Raw genomic sequence first — 15902 nt, 5'->3', positions numbered from 1 at the left:
TGTCTAAATAGCCCATCACCATGGATTTTTTAATATTGTACCTCTACCATTATGGAGCACTCATTTTTGTGATAAATATAAGTGTTTTCTGGAGGTATTTTTCAAACCCGGACGACACAACACTTCGATTCAGTTAATTCCGCCCCCTCTCTCCGCACATACTTTACCGTAATATAAATAAACAACAATAAGTGAAGTTACTTCACAATGCAGTTATACAGAGTTGACATCTGCAACACAGCTTCATGAATGGCTAACACACATGCTAATATGCTAACACACAAGCTAACCCGCGTTTGGATTGACTCACCGCTCTGCTCCATCGCTGTTTACATTATGGGACTCGCGTTGGTTATAAAAGTTAATCCACTTTGATTCTGGCGAAGGTTCACCAAACATCCATCAGTGACAGTCACAGAAAAACAATATTTTGGTGATAGTCGCTGAATCCCGGAGAAAAAAAACAGCTTCTGAGAGAGTGGCCTCTTCTTGAAAAAGGTTGAATAAACTCATCGTAGCCAAACGTGCTTCTTTTTCTCCGTGACATTATTTTAGGTAAGAATAAAGAACAGATGTCCAGAATAAGTTGCAACGAGCTCCATCTTCACAGCTGCAGCGCAAACATGACTGATCTGTTCAGACGCTCAGGGGATGTGTTTGTTTTGGCCTCAGCTGACCTGGAAGCACCTCGGGCACATCCTTTTTTATTTATTTTCCATCACTTTTTTTTTCTTCTCTTTGTTTCTCTCTTACAACAGAAATAATTAAAAATCTGTTTTACAAATTAAAATCTGGCCGTAAGCATAGAATTAAGACATTACATTACAGACGCTGAGCACTTCCGTTCCGTTGTTACGACAGAACTGAACACTCAGTCGTTCACCAGGAGAGGGAGGAGCAGCTGCTCAGAGAGCAGGATTCAGGACGATTACTGAGAGCTGCGTGAATGAAGCCACAAACCACTCTGGGGGTGTTTTTGATTAGGAAATAGCATAACAACATGGCTAAAAGCTCTAAAAAGTCGATTTTGCATGATATAGGACCTTTAAATTGACCTATAACTATCTATAACCTAATGGGCTTTATGTCAAAACATTATTGCATTGTGTAATACTTGCTTATTATGGTTTATTAAGTGTAAGAGTAATAGTTCAGATCTCTTTATGAATGTATCACATGAGTAGTTGCTCAGTAGAGCAGCAGCAGAACACAAAATGGAGAATCCAGCAGAGGCAGAGCAAAAGAACTATCGCCCGAACAGGGACTTGAACCCTGGACCCTCAGATTAAAAGTCTGATGCTCTACCGACTGAGCTATCCGGGCTCTGACAACGCAGTCAACACTAAGACTTTTTGTTTTTTCCATGCGGAACCAGCACGTGCATCATGTTTTTCACATTTTAACATGTAGACAAAAGACGCAGAAAAGCGCTATATATGCAAGATACAAACAAAATGCTTGAATACATTTGCACGACGCGACCACACATAGGCTTGATGCCAAATTAGCCACATGGTGCGTAAACCTAACAAACGCAGAGCTACAAAAAACAGCAAAGCAGTCTTTTGATAATCATGGACACACTTTAAAATAGCCCGTTTAGTAAAAAACAAAGCTAAAACGTAAGGTGGTTTAGTCTCAGTCAGTTTCCAGTTTTTAGTATATGCAACACAATACATGTTTAAGATAAGTCCGGAATTGAAGTTAAGGCTTGTAACATTAGCGAAAAGTAAAAACAAGGTTTAATGAGCTAGCATCGCGTAGTAAGGTTAGCTCGTGCCATCCAGAAACTTCCTCGCCACGTGCTTCACAAATATGCCATGTTGCAGAATAAACGCCCTCGCGTGCAACTATGCAAAGGTGTAAAATGCCCAAATAGGTATATAAGTGTAGAAAAAGTGAAAAGAAGTCCAGGCCCCAGCGAGATTTGAACTCGCGACCCCTGGTTTACAAGACCAGTGCTCTAACCCCTGAGCTATGGAGCCTTGGATGACGGAACTGACGTCACATTCGGCTAAATCCGTATCGCTCCCATCGTCCTTCCGGATAATCTTCCTAATAAATGCGAATAACACGTGGATGTATCAAAAGACTAAAGGCCTGACAGTCCCCTCCACGTTACTGAATGCTATGATGCGTGAAAGTGTATTTGAATTGACCTGCATTGATCAGAAAGTTTAATTTACTCGACTGGATCGAGTTTTTCAACCAAATTCAGAAGTCCATTTGAAGTAAATCTGGAAATATCTGACCTTAAGCAAAAGAGCGACCTTCTCCAAGCACTTCTGAGCATAATTTCCCCCAAATAATATAACATTTAGGTCATTTTATTTACCCCAGATACATACTCACCGCTGCGCACGAGAGGAAAACCTGAGTGTTGCGATTACATAATCCCTCCACAGGATGGCAGTGATTAGCTATTTTTTGTGTCCACAGCTTTTTTTTTTCTTTTACTTTTTTTTCCCTCACAAAATATACTAAATCTGTTGCTGGAAGACATACAAGCATTATAACATCTCGAGCAATTGGAAGTTGAACAAATAAAATCTCTGTAAGACTAAATAAATAAATAAAATAAATTAAGCACAGGCACTTTTTTGGGACCACAGTTGCTCCAATCTGCAAATGTGTTGTTTTTGCGGCTGTATTTCGCAATTATGATTATTATTTTCTCTCCTTGAATTTGTTTCTTGCAACAATAAAACATGTAAAGTAAGTCTGTAGGATTCTTCTTATTTTTTTATGTAACTATTGTACTTTGGGCAATATATGTATGATATGTATGATTCTGATATGGGTCAGTTATGAACGCTTTTTTAGATGAGATGAGATAGGACTTTATTGATCTTAAAAAAACACTAACTAGGTATCTTACAATGAATGGAAAACTTTAAAGGGCAAAAGTACAAATACATATAAACAATGAAACAGTAAAATGAAACCAGAATAAAAACAGAGAATCATTTGCTGTCATAGTGCACTGATAAAGTGACACTTACACAGAGGTTATTGCGCGTGGTTTAGAAGTGATTGCACATGAGTTACTTTACAGTATAGTGTTGTACTGTTATCAGTACTGTAGTGCGTTTTATCATTCATTTTCATTGAGCCATATAATGAATATTCAATGAACAGGTCAAATGTTTTGCATTTAGGCAAGCAAGGTCTGGCCATTGGCTGTGTGTTTCCCTGCGCCGTGGGAGTCTGTGGTGGGGGGCGTTTTAGGGGAGCCCAAACCCAGGGGCTGTTGTCCTCCCAGTCTCCACACACTATTCATTCAGAGAGCAGGTTTTTCTCGCGACAAACCGAAGATGGAGGCCACGGGATAGCGTTTGGGATAAATGATTCAAATATGGATGACTTAGGAGTTTAGTGTTCGGTTTTAGTCAAAGTTGAGCACCCTCTTCTGAAGTTTTGTTGGAAAGGGGTAGGATTTGGCCACTACCTTGGAAATAAAACGCAAATGGAGCAGCCAAAGGGTTGAAAAGAAACCCCCGGACAGACTTGGGACGGTCCTGGATTGAGTTCCAAGCGCGATAGGACATTTCAGCAGGTGACTATTTTTTTCTTCATCAATACAAAACATCCTCTCTAACAAAGCAACTAAAGCAGGCCTGTTTCCTGAACATGTAAGTGGATAAATCTAATGTTGGGCAATTGACCAGTGGAAATTTTTAGCTCACTTGAAATTGAGGGTGTCTCCAAATAAATAGCAAATTTTTACGGATCTAAACACGCGAGATACGCCGAGTAGCTCTGTGCACCTCAGTGTGATGTTTAGTAATCCACAGACCAGTTGAACCAGTTTCCTGACTGATTCAACACCGCAGAGACTGGCCGCGCGCTGTTGGAACCCACAGCCTTTTCTCTCTCTTTTTTTTTTTAATGAAGATTTGGTTCGCTCTACGCCCAGTGTGCACGCTCTCCGGACAACAGGCGTCAACATCTCCACTTTCCCTGAGCGTTTTATAACTCGGCGTGAATATTTCGACTTGAATTTGAAAGGAAGGAGGCGGAATTGAACGCGCACCGAGGAGAGGTTCCTGCTTTTAGCCTATACGATCAAGACGGGAATCCCACAAAGAAAGAGAGAGCGCGCCGTGCGTAAAAGGCCGTCGCGCTGAGGGAAAGCTTGGGGGGTTTCGGGCTCGAGCTAAAGGAGAAAGACACACAAGAGAGACCGGTGGTGTGTCGAGTCTCTGGCGGATATCCGAGCTCCTTATTACGGCGCTACGAACAAAGACCGCCCGCCCCGCCGAGGAGGGACCGTGATTTCACCCCGCTTTGCCATGCAGTCTGCTCGGATCTTCGCACAGAAATGTATCGCCGTCTTATCCCGGCGTTAGCTCTGCCGCTGCTTCATGTAAGAATGGGGATGTTTTTGTCTGGGTTCTGGTGAATGTTTTGCGTGTCATTTAAACACATATGGGCGGCGGGTTCGTGCGGGTTTGAACGCTAGAAAGGTTAATATTGACCGCCTGACAAAAAGACAAGCGTGAAGGCTCCTCGTCTGCTGGCTGGCCTCTGGATTAGCAGACGGACCCATTTATTTTGGCTAAGAAACCCCTCACTCATGTCAGCCGCGGCTAGCTCTGTTTGGCAGCAGGATACAGCCCTCTTTTGTCGTCTGAAAACCTCTTGATTTCTCCTCCAGGGCCAGCAGTAACAGCATGCTCATGGCCTCTGCGGTGGTGGTGTGGGAATGGCTGAACGAGCACGGACGCTGGCGGCCCTACAGCCCGGCGGTGTCCCACCAGATCGAGGCGGCCATTCGCAGCAGCGACCCCCGCGGAGGAAGCGTGGTCCTGGGCCAAGTGGACAGCCGCCTGGCGCCCTACATTATAGACCTCCAGTCCATGCACCAGTTCAGACAGGACACAGGTAGGAGAGACGGAGTCCTACATTAGCTGACTGTTCCTTGTTTATGTAAGATATGGTGTTTGCTCTCTTCTTTTATGGAGTCATGTTGAATTGAATTGTTGATAAGGAAGGGTAGAGACAGAGCTGCTGTTCCCTGACTGGTTAAAAAACGATAAATCTGGGTGACTGATTCTGCAGTGGTGCTACATCAGAAAATATTGAATTTCATAGTTATACTGCCTCAAATTAACAAAATTGTGCCACCTAACAGGACTTACCAAACAGGGTTTCATTCAGGGCGTGTGGCTTTCAGGTCTAAACTGGCTAAACTAAACTATTTGTTCAAGGTCTATAACAGAACTGTGCAAGGTCTACACCAGGACTAAGCTTTGCCAATTGGCTCCTGCATTCCACCAGAAAAAAAGCCCATAGCACCTGCAACCACATTTTGCAAACCATTTGCTGCAGCATTTCCATAGCAAGCGGGACTGGCGTCTGTGTTTGCATTAAAGCGCAAACAGCAACCTCATATTTTCGCTCCCAAAGCAACGGGGACAAGTGTTTTGAATCTGCGTTAAGTGTGGGTGGAGTGAATGAAGTGATTGTGAACAGATTTTACAAGGAGGATTCCGTTTGCAAAGGCCATGACATGTGTATGACAGTGTGAGTAAAGTTATGTGGGGCGCCATAGCAGCAACGCAATGATAATATGCACAAGCTGGATTTGCTTCAGAGTCCGGTGGTACCACAACAAAGGGCAGTCCCGTTGAGTTGAATGGGGAGGTAGATTTGGAAAAGGCTGTGTTTTTAAGCAGTGGGTGCAGAAGGGAGTATTGCAACGAGTGGAAAATATCCGTAGTTGTGATTTTTCTGGCATGTGCGTTTAACAAACCGAGATTCCGTTTAAATTGCGGATTTTTAAACATATCCAAGAGCGTCAACCTCTGAGAGAAGAATCAAAGAGATACTGTTAGCTCCTCAGCAACAGGTTGGAGATCCTTTATTTATATTCTACAACCATTACACAGAAGAAGAACAAGAGCAACAATGTAAGCTGTGAGTTTAAACCAAGTGTAGCTGCTCATGTTACCTAGAATTTTATTGTGAGTTTCTTCTACAATACTACCTGACCAAAAAAGAGTCCAACCAAATATTCAAGCACGCCTTTAGAACGCCTTTAGCTTCGATTACAGCACACATTCACTGTGGCATTGTTTCAGTGAGCTTCTGCTGTATCTAAAGATCCAGTGTTGCGTTCTTTTTTCGCCAATGTCTTGTATTGATGATGAGAGAGTGTGACCTTTGCGCCAAAGCCATCTCCAGTACATCCCAAAGATTCTCGAAAAGGGTTTAAGATCTGGACTCCGTGCCCAATCCATGTGTGAAAATGATGCCTCATACTCCCTGAAACCACTCTTTAACAATGTGAGCCCAATGAATCCGGGCATTGACATCTTGGAATACGCCCGTGTCATCAAGGAAGAAGAAATCCATTAATGGAATAACCTGGTCTTTCAGGATGTTCAGGCCATCAGCTGATCTCATCCTTTGCGGCCACCCCAGATCGTGAACAGTTGGTTAAATTCAGCAGGTGATTTGTCTTTGGTCAAGGCGGTGCATCCCCAAAAACAAGCAACACTGTTTTTTGTGTTTTGTTTTGCTTTGCACGGACGTCTGGATGCACTTAGGACTTGGTTTTGTTGAGTGTTTGTTGGAGGCCGTGATGGTCTGCAGCAGCTGTGACAGAGTGTGGAGCATTCTTCAGCTCTGAGCCACAGCGCTGAGAACACACGCCAGCTGCACCGGGAGACAGGCCACAGACAGACACACTCCCATTCTGTGGGGAATATTGCTCGTCCTAATGAGAAAAAAAAGTTCTCTTCACTCTAGGACTGCATGGTATTGATCAAACCTAGCGATGAGGAGACTTCAAAACACACAAAATCAGGACCAAAGCAAGGCTAAAATGGAACTAAATTAGGAAAATTAAGACTAAATATAGACTAAACTTTTCCACATTCGTACGTTTTTGTTTGATGCTGAATTTGAAAGAACAAATGTGACAATCTCAAGACTAGTGATCTCGTATATTGCCACCCAATTCAGCAATGTTTTTTGTGATGCACTGCACAGCCTTGCTCTGTCTTTTTGCAGGTACTCCTCTCTACTCCCTGTCTTTCTTTCCCCTCTCTGCGCTCTCTCCCCCTCTTGCCTCATTTGAGAGTTTAGTTTCGACAATGGGACAAATTTCCCAAGGGCCTTTCGGTTCAGGCGTCCTCTGCTTCACAAGAGTTGGGTGTGTGGGGAGAGCGGGTCGTCTCTTTTGGAGCAACAAGAGATAGTAGCCCTCTTTATGCACGGTTCTTCGAGTCTTCGGTTTGTGTGATATTTGTGAGATTGCGTGCAACAGATGTGACTGTGACATAAAAATAGTGTTGGAGGCTTTATGGAGATTGCATTTGAAGTCGTTGCTTATGCTGTGGTGCGGTGGTTCTCCGGCTGTGGTACTTGGGCCTCATGTTACTCAGTCATCATCCATTTTATTATTGTATCTAGGGCTGCTCGATTATTGAAAAAATAATGATCACGATTATTTTTGTCATAATTGAAATCACGATTATTCAAACGATTATTTGTTGCCTTTAAAAAAACACATCAAAAAAGTGACAAAAATCCAGCAAAAAAGTGACAAAAATCCAGCAAAAAAGTGACAAAAATCCAGCAAAAAAATGACAAAAATCCAGCAAAAAAGTGACAAAAATCCAGCAAAAAAGTGACAAAAAAAAAAAAAAAGGCAAAAATCCAGCAAAAAAGTGACAAAAATCCAGCAAAAAAAGTGACACAAATCCATAAAAAAAGACAAAAATCCCCCAAAAAAGTGACAAAAATCCAGCAGAAAAAAGACAAAAATCCATCAAAAAAGTGACAAAAATCCATCAAAAAAAATGACAAAAATCCAGCTGAAAAAAGACAAAAATCCATCAAAAAAGTGACAAAAATCCATCAAAAAAGTGACAAAAGTCCATAAAAAAAGACAAAAATCCATAAAAAGTGACAAAAATCCAGCAGAAAAAAGACAAAAATCCAGCAAAAAAGTGACAAAAATTAAAAATTGAAGAAAAAAAAAAAAATTTGAAAAATGGAAGAAAAAAAAATTATAATCGATTTTTTGCGATTATGCTAATTTTGTAATCGTTTTCTGTTGTAATCGAAATCGTAATCGAATTTCGATTAATTGCACAGCCCTAATTGTATCCATTCTAACTCAAGATCTTTTCATGCATGCTTTTGTAATGCATTTAAGTTCGTTTTTTTTTTCCTAGCCTGGACATGGTTTATACCCAGTTTATAAATAGTTTAGATCAATTTTAGACATTCTTTTACTGTGTGCGTGTTTACAACTTATCGTACAAATCCTAATTCGATATTTTACCTCTAATCAATGGAGCCATACCTGTTTCTTTCTTCAAATGTGAGCCCCGACCCTTTATTTTCAAACGCTCTGCCATGATTAGTTCCACGGTAATTGAGAATGTGCGATCGCCGTGTGTTGTAATAGTCACTGTTTGTGATACTAATCTTCAGTGACATTTTGCGTTTGCTCTATTCTGGTTTTTGGTTGAGCACATTCTTGATAACGCTGTCAGTTGTGGCTAGAGACGAGTTCTTTTTTTTTCCTTCAAGGTTACTGATCAAAAGCACAGTGGCACAGGCTGTCACTTGAATTCCCCAATTGGGTTGCCTCTTAACGAAGAATATCTGATAAGACATTTTTCAAATGCACCGTTTCAGCAAATATGTTGCACTCAAGCCACAACGTTAACAAGTGTGTGCTGACCGATAAGAGGAGCATAGTAGCAGCTTTTGAGGAGGGATTTAGCTGTTACTTCCTCAGACAAAGTAGCGGATGTGTTTAGCACATGTTTGTCATTCTCTGGGGACAGAAACCGAGATGAGCAACAACACATTATGACGCAGAGAAATAAACCAAATATTTTTCCGCTTCATTGTCAGTGAATGAAAAGATTATTATACTTAGACACACAATTTTCCCATTTTTCAGTATTGGCTTGTGTTTTGGCCAAATAACTTGGAGCAGAAATAATTCTTGATACTTGATGCAGAATTTGTTCATTGTCAGAGCTACATGATACATTTTTCTAAACCATTTCAACACTAAATACTAGGGCTGGGACAAAGTATCATATCAATATTTTACTTTATCAAATATCGCAATACTTGTGTTTAGAGGCATTTTTTTACAGTTACACACCACTTTTTACATACTGTGTTGATGCACATTTCAACCATAACACAATAAATGTCATTTGGTTTATATACTTTGGACACAGTACTGCTAAATTTTTACACATTTTAAAGGTACACTGTGTAACATTTTATGCTGTAAACAAAAAATGCTCCTAATGATGCAAGGTCAGTTATATTCCCCCCCCCAAAAAAAGAAAAATTCCCAAAATGATTCTATTGACACAGACATTTATATGGTTAGTCTGGTGTTATAAGTGAATTGCCTCAGGTGCACTGTGGAGCGGGTCAGACTGTTTTTAATGCAGGCTCGCTGACATCGTAGAAATGCGCTAGCCTTGCATTAGCCTAGCGCCACGAAACTCTTCAAACATAAGAACTGCATGAATTACAAGAAAAAAATATCTCCAGGTACCAGCAACACTGTGAATAACTAGGAAATGAGGCCCTATGTCAAAAATCCTGAAATATCCCTTTAAGTCGTGCATCTTGACACTCTTCCGTGCATCAATCCTGGAGTTGGCCACAGCAGACCGACTACGCTCTTTGGATCTCTGATAATAGGATTTACAAAACTAAAAGAAAGTGTCTTGGCCCAAAACAAGCAGACCTCTGGCTTTAGCTTAGCACTAATCATCTTCAAAGAAATCGCCCTCCGCTTCAAACCCATTCACCGATAATGTAATGAGAAGCGCCATATGGGCCAAGCTTTGATGCCTGGTCGACTCACGTGTACTTTCACATAAAAGGGAGCCCCATTTCTTTACGTAATTTGTCACCAGAGATTGCATAAAGTGAAAATGCCTGATATCACCCTTAAATTATGCATCTACTGTCTAATCTACGTTAGACTTTCCGACATAGGCCCTTTGTTGGTTCGCAGTCAACATAAATCTATGTAAAGGTTGCACTTTGTGGCTTTCAGTACGACGGAGGATTGTTCTGAAAAGTTGAATCCTTTTAAACTCGCTAACATAACCCTCTGTGACCAAAAGTTTTGCACAAATGGTATTCATAACCTTCCCAGCTCATAGAACGTTATCAGACGTTGTTTTATTTTGCTTACCTAAAACTAGTCGGAAAAACGTACACATCCAAGAGCGATACAGCACGATGCCAGATGTTTTTTGTCTTCAAGTTCATTCCAATCACATGGAGGAGTTTTTAGCACATTTCAGGGAGCAGTGCTGTAACCGCAATGTAAACAGCAATAACAGCAGGCCTGAGAGTTAGCTACAATTGATAAAAATGCTTTATTATTTCATTTCTTTCATTTCATTGTTTTATATAGTCATTTCAATCGTGTCATTTTCTTTTCCTCACATTATTTCATGCATAGTTTTCCACTGTCTGTGTACAGAATCGAAAAGGAGCACAGAAAGGACTGTCAGAACAGAAATAGTTAATTGGCATGACACTTGCGAGAAGACTGAAATATCGGGCCGATATTTGGGTATTTTCAATATCGGCTATATAAAAAGGCTGATATCTCCGGGTACCGAAAGTGATAGAGACATCCCGTTTTCAGCCACAATTTCCTAGGCCTCAGAGGAGCAGATAAACATCATGGTGAAAATCAGTCACAAGTTTGTGCCCCTATCTTATATGTTTTAGATTGTAGACTTTTGCGTATAATTTCAAAATCATAAGAGATAGAGACCTTCCCTTTTTTGTTTTGGAATCTACTGTTTTTTTGTCTTTCAAACAAGCTCCCTCTTTGAAGTACCTATTAAACATGAATGTCCTGAATAAATCAGCCCTATGCCCCCATACTGCGCCCCCTGCTGTCACAGTTCAACACTGACACGTTTAGAAGCATCACACACAGGATTATAGACGAGACATTTCTATGATTGAAACCTTTACTATTTGAGATATAGAAAACAATTACATCAAATTAAATTACTCAACATTGGCCTATGGACCCTTTGTTTGTAAACACTCCAGGCTTAGCTGGAGGCGGGAAGCTAGATTCCTATCTATCTCCATTGTAGCTGTTGTCATAGTAACGATAAACGTCTAACTGTTGTTGGAAATATCAGATAAACCTTATTTTATCGTCTCAAATGTCATTCCTCTTGTTCTTGCACCTCAAGCCACAACAGGTCAGGAGGACCACATTTTTTAGTTGTAGTCTTACATTTTTCACGGCTAGTTTTAGTTTAATCTAATTTCTCTTGATCACTTCCCTTCTCCAGCTGATGTCACTGATGATGTAAGCAGCGAAAGGGTCTATATATTGGCTATCGGCTGGGCCAACCCCCTTCATATCGGTAAAGGACCCTAAAAATCCATACGGGTCGGGCCCTAATCTAAACTACACCGTTAGAAGATTCCCATTTCTGAGTTTTTTATAAGCAGAAACACACTATTCAGAACCACTGAGACATAAATACCATTAGATATTATACTGCACATTTATTTAACCAGGAAAGCCTCTAAGCATCAGCAGCGTGCGCCAAGAGTCTGCGTAGAAGCCGAGACAATCAACGTAAACGCGGCGGCGGTTCTCTCACTGCTCCGTCGCCGTGTCTTTTATACGGCCATTTAAAAACCCACCTCCACGTCATTTATTTCTGAGCGGGGCGTTTCTCCAAGGCTGGGAGCATCTTTTCTCCTCCTCCCGCTGCCTGTGGATCGTCCTGCTCCAGCTGGTCCCACCAAAGGAGACGCATTCCCAGACCCCCACAATGCCTCGGGGCGCGGGGTCACCGGGAGCAGGGCGGGGGGAGCGAGGGGGGGGTGGGGGTGGAAGAATGGCGAACTCCCCTGAGACAGCGCAGCCCAGAGCGGAGGATTGTGCTGACCGAGAGGGGGTCCGCGAGCACACGGGATCAGTCTGGGATCAGTCAGCTGTTTTTTTTTTTCATAATGAGAAAACCGCACAGACACTTGTTGGGACTTGCGTTTGTTTGTCGTTCGTCGCTCCCCTCAGGCGCATCTCCTGTTAAGCTGCTTTCTGTTGACAAATATTTTCTCATGTACGTCAATTGGCTACGGACTCGCATAGGTTTTTGAGTTTAGAAGGTGGAGAAACAAATAGTGACACTGCCTTTTTATAACTGTGGCAACATTTGCAGTGATTCAGCATGTGTCATGATCGGAGTCTTGTATTTTGATAAAACCAGCTAAACCTGCAATATAAAAATACTGATTGTGACATTCAAAAATTCACCCTTCACATGCAGAGCTTCCTGAGATAAACTACTTTTTTGCTATTTCTTGTCACGTATATTGTAGGTTGTGGAGTTTAGTGCTGTGTGTTCAATAGTGGCACGTGGTTGTACACGGTAACACGGCACCGTTAGTGATCTCGCCTCACAACAAGAAGGTCATGGATTCGATGGATTCCCAGGGCAAGTGGGGCCTTTCTGTGTGGGGTTTGCACAGACTGAGAAAATCCTTTGTCCCTTTGTAAACCGGTGCTTTAACGATGCTTAGTTTACTATACCGATACCTGAACAATACTTTTTTTGACACCTATACTAAAATATTTTTCATCCAAGTAGAGCAGGGCTATTGGGAAGATTAATTCAGTGATATTAGGGCTGCAACCAACGATTATTTTGGTAATCGATTAATCTGCCGATTGTTTTTTACGATTAATCGATTAATCGACTTGGCTGTGAATGGTGTATGAAAATTGCATTTTTTCATTTTTTTTTATCACATAAAGCTAAAGTGGCATCAATTGAGGACATGTTGATGGAGTAAACTTAAACTGAGTCTTTTTGGAGGCTCTTAGTTCCAATTCTGCTTTATTAATTGGAAGAGACACAGACAGATATTTATGAAATTTTCAATGTACAAAACTCTACAGAAAAACTTGAAAAACAAAGTAGGTTTCCATCAAAAAATTTACAAAATCATGTAATTTTTGCTCTTTTTTAAGTCTCTGTTTACTAGAAAACGATTAATCGATTACTAAAATAGTTGACAACTATTTCAATAATCGATTAGTTGCCGATTAATCGATTAGTTGTTTCAGCCCTAAGTGATATTTTATTCTCTTTTTTTTAATTCCTCGCAAATATGATCTACTCAAGCAGTTTACATCCTTCATGTCATTTTACTTTTTAAGCACCTGTCCCCGTGGTGTGCAGTCAGTGTGTCCACAACGATATCAAAAAATTATATCGCAATAATAGGGATGGGACGATAATGAAATTTGGGGTCACGATTATCCTGGCCAAAATAATTGATATTTGCCGATGATTTAATAAATCACTGGAAGTGCAGAGATGATGGGGATTGGGCAATTATTAAATATTCCTCTTCATGTCTGCTGTATATGTCATATTTAGTGAGACATAAAGTGTTTAAAGGCACTGTGTAACATTTTGGACTATACTATTGTCATCAATACTATGGGTAAAAGAATGGATTTGGATGAGGAACCAACCTACTTAAATCTTAAATACTGCTGACGTAAGTCACATCTCCATGGAGACGTACCCACTCCCGGTAAAGTCACCCGCACTGGTTGTTATTATTAGCACGATAATAAAAAAATGTGGCGATCGATTAATTGACACATTTTTTATCGCGATTAACGATGTTGTTGTTTATCGTCCCATCCCTATGCGATAACGATATGTGATACGATAGCGGTAAATGTGTATCATTTATTTGAGCTGAAACAACCAAGTCACTGTCTTTAATGCTGGACCCAACAGGCATCAAAACTTGGTCTCTAAAGATATACATTTTTTCCATACCTGTTTTTGGTACTTTTTGGTAGCACCTAAACTTGTTGTCTCGATACCATACTGGTATCGTTTAAGGGTATTCAGCCCTCCTCGTGCCATTAGATCATACATTTCTCTGACTTAAGAATCCATGGATATTGTGCCATTTTAGTCATTCATATTTACTGTGCTGCGAGCTGCTGACTACTACAATGTAATTTCCTCCAGGATCAATAACTAAAATCTATATCTATCTATCTGGAGGTTTCTTCAGGTTGCTCTTGTTTCCACTTCCACCAAAAACATGTAGCTGACAATAGATTCCCATGTGACAGAGACAGTAATATGTCAGTCGTACTTCCCTGGTTAAATAAAGGCCAAATATATGAACAATCAATGCCTTTGCACTTTTGCAGCTGTCTACCAATAAGTTCTTGGTCATGTCAAAGTGGCACAGATATAGATCATTAAAAGAACACACTCTTTTTGACACCTGTTCTTTGTAGACTCCTATCAAAAGTTCTTCTCAACCGTAGCCTTTTCATGCCTTTTTTTTTCTTTCTCATTTAGTTAAAAGATCAAGTTGGATTAGATTTACATTTTGCCGCCAAGATCGGAAACATGCCGAGACCTGTCCACAGTTGTTTGTCCCTTCAGGGGTGACTCCGTTGTGCTACTTCCTGTTGTCTACCTGATCCGCGTTACTCCCATCTTTTCCTCCTTTCTCCTCCATCAGTTTTTTGTTTCCTCTTCTACACTCTCTCTGAAGCCGAAAATTGACTCTGAACTCAAAACTCTAGGGACGGGACGCTTTCAAGGTGATACAAAGTGGAGACAAAGGCACAGAGAGCGCGGAGGGGAGTCGGGACAAAGTTAGACAGGACGGAGGTGGCAACAACAGAGGAACAGATTTATAAAAAGGTTAAAAGACGAATGGAGTTGAAATTCCCTTGAGGTCTCTTTAGATAGTAACACGCAATCACCGGAGCGTCGCAGCTACAAGCGTCTACAGTGGAGAGTAGGACAAATCGCCTAGATCACCGATTCAAATATTTTCATTACATATTACTTTGTTCATGCGTTAGTAAGGCATCTTTGAGTTAGATCCTTTTTCTGGTTAAGACAGCTGCAGTTTCGTTCTTAGACGTTAGATTTAGTCGTGATGTAGACTCAGAGAAGCCAGATATTGTATTATATTGTATTTGGTGTGAAAAGTTTGAAAACCACAGACCTTATTAAAGGAATAGGCCACCGTTTTTACATACTGAGATATGTTCTTACCTTAGCTTTGACGAGTTCTTTAGGACCTGTCTGGTCTTCCCCCGTGCCTTCAGTCACGTAAACACAGCGCAGACGGCGTTAGCATTTAGCCTCTCCCCCTCTCCACTATTGCTCCAAAACAGGTCAAGATAGAAGCTACCAAGCTCTTCCGCGTTTTCCCTATTTAAATATGGTTACGTGAAGTGTTACACTACAAAGTATAATTACACAAAATTAAACAATGTGGATTTTCTAAGCGGATAAAAGGGGGAACTATAATGTAAGGCGTAGTAATACCAGGAGTAGTTCGAAATCCAGTAATCTTCACTTTACTGTGCGGATGCCAAATTACTCCTGGTATTATTACGCAATACAATATAGTCCCCCCTTTTATCCGCTTAGAAAATCCACATTGTCTAATTTTGTGTAATTATACTTTGTAGTGTAACACTTCACGTAACCATATTCAAATCAAACGTGGAAGAGCTTGGTAGCTTCTATCTTGACCTGTTTTGGAGCTATAGAGGAGAGGGGGAGAGGCTAAATGCTAACGCCGTCTGCGCTGTGTTTACGTGACTGAAGGCACGGGTGAAGATCAGACAGGTCCTAAAGAACTCGTCAAAGCTAAGGTAAGAACATATCTCAGTATGTAAAAACGGTGGCCTATTCGTTTAAGACAGCTGCAGTTTCGTTCTTAGACGTTAGATTTAGTCGTGATGTAGACTCAGAGAAGGCAAATATTGTATTATATAGTATTTGGTGTGAAAAGTTTGAAAACCACAGACCTAATTAAGTAGTTTCATCACCCAATCATTTCGGACTTCA

At 40.9% G+C, this 15902-nt stretch overlaps 1 protein-coding gene across 3 annotated transcripts in view; it reads left to right on the top strand.

Moving 5' to 3' along the window:
* Window positions 1–3279: 3279 nt before the first annotated feature.
* LOC306960800 (E3 ubiquitin-protein ligase DTX4-like) overlaps window positions 3280–15902 on the top strand; it is a 54995-nt gene continuing 42372 nt past the window's right edge. Inside the window, exons 1-2 of one of the 3 annotated variants that reach the window (XM_079553361.1) lie at window positions 3280–3556; window positions 4658–4884. In XM_079553361.1, the coding sequence (XP_079409487.1) occupies window positions 4674–4884 (211 nt within the window). In that variant the 5' untranslated portion in view covers window positions 3280–3556; window positions 4658–4673. Of the gene's footprint in view, window positions 3557–3890; window positions 4367–4657; window positions 4885–15902 lie in introns of those variants that run through there. The other 2 variants (XM_079553359.1, XM_079553360.1) reach the window with 2 other exon arrangements.

This window comes from Gobius niger (assembly GCF_951799975.1).
Source record: "Gobius niger genome assembly, chromosome: 3".
NCBI lineage: Eukaryota > Metazoa > Chordata > Actinopteri > Gobiiformes > Gobiidae > Gobius > Gobius niger.
The sequence above is the reverse complement of the archived record's forward strand: the minus strand, read 5'-3'. Positions and strand labels throughout refer to the sequence as shown.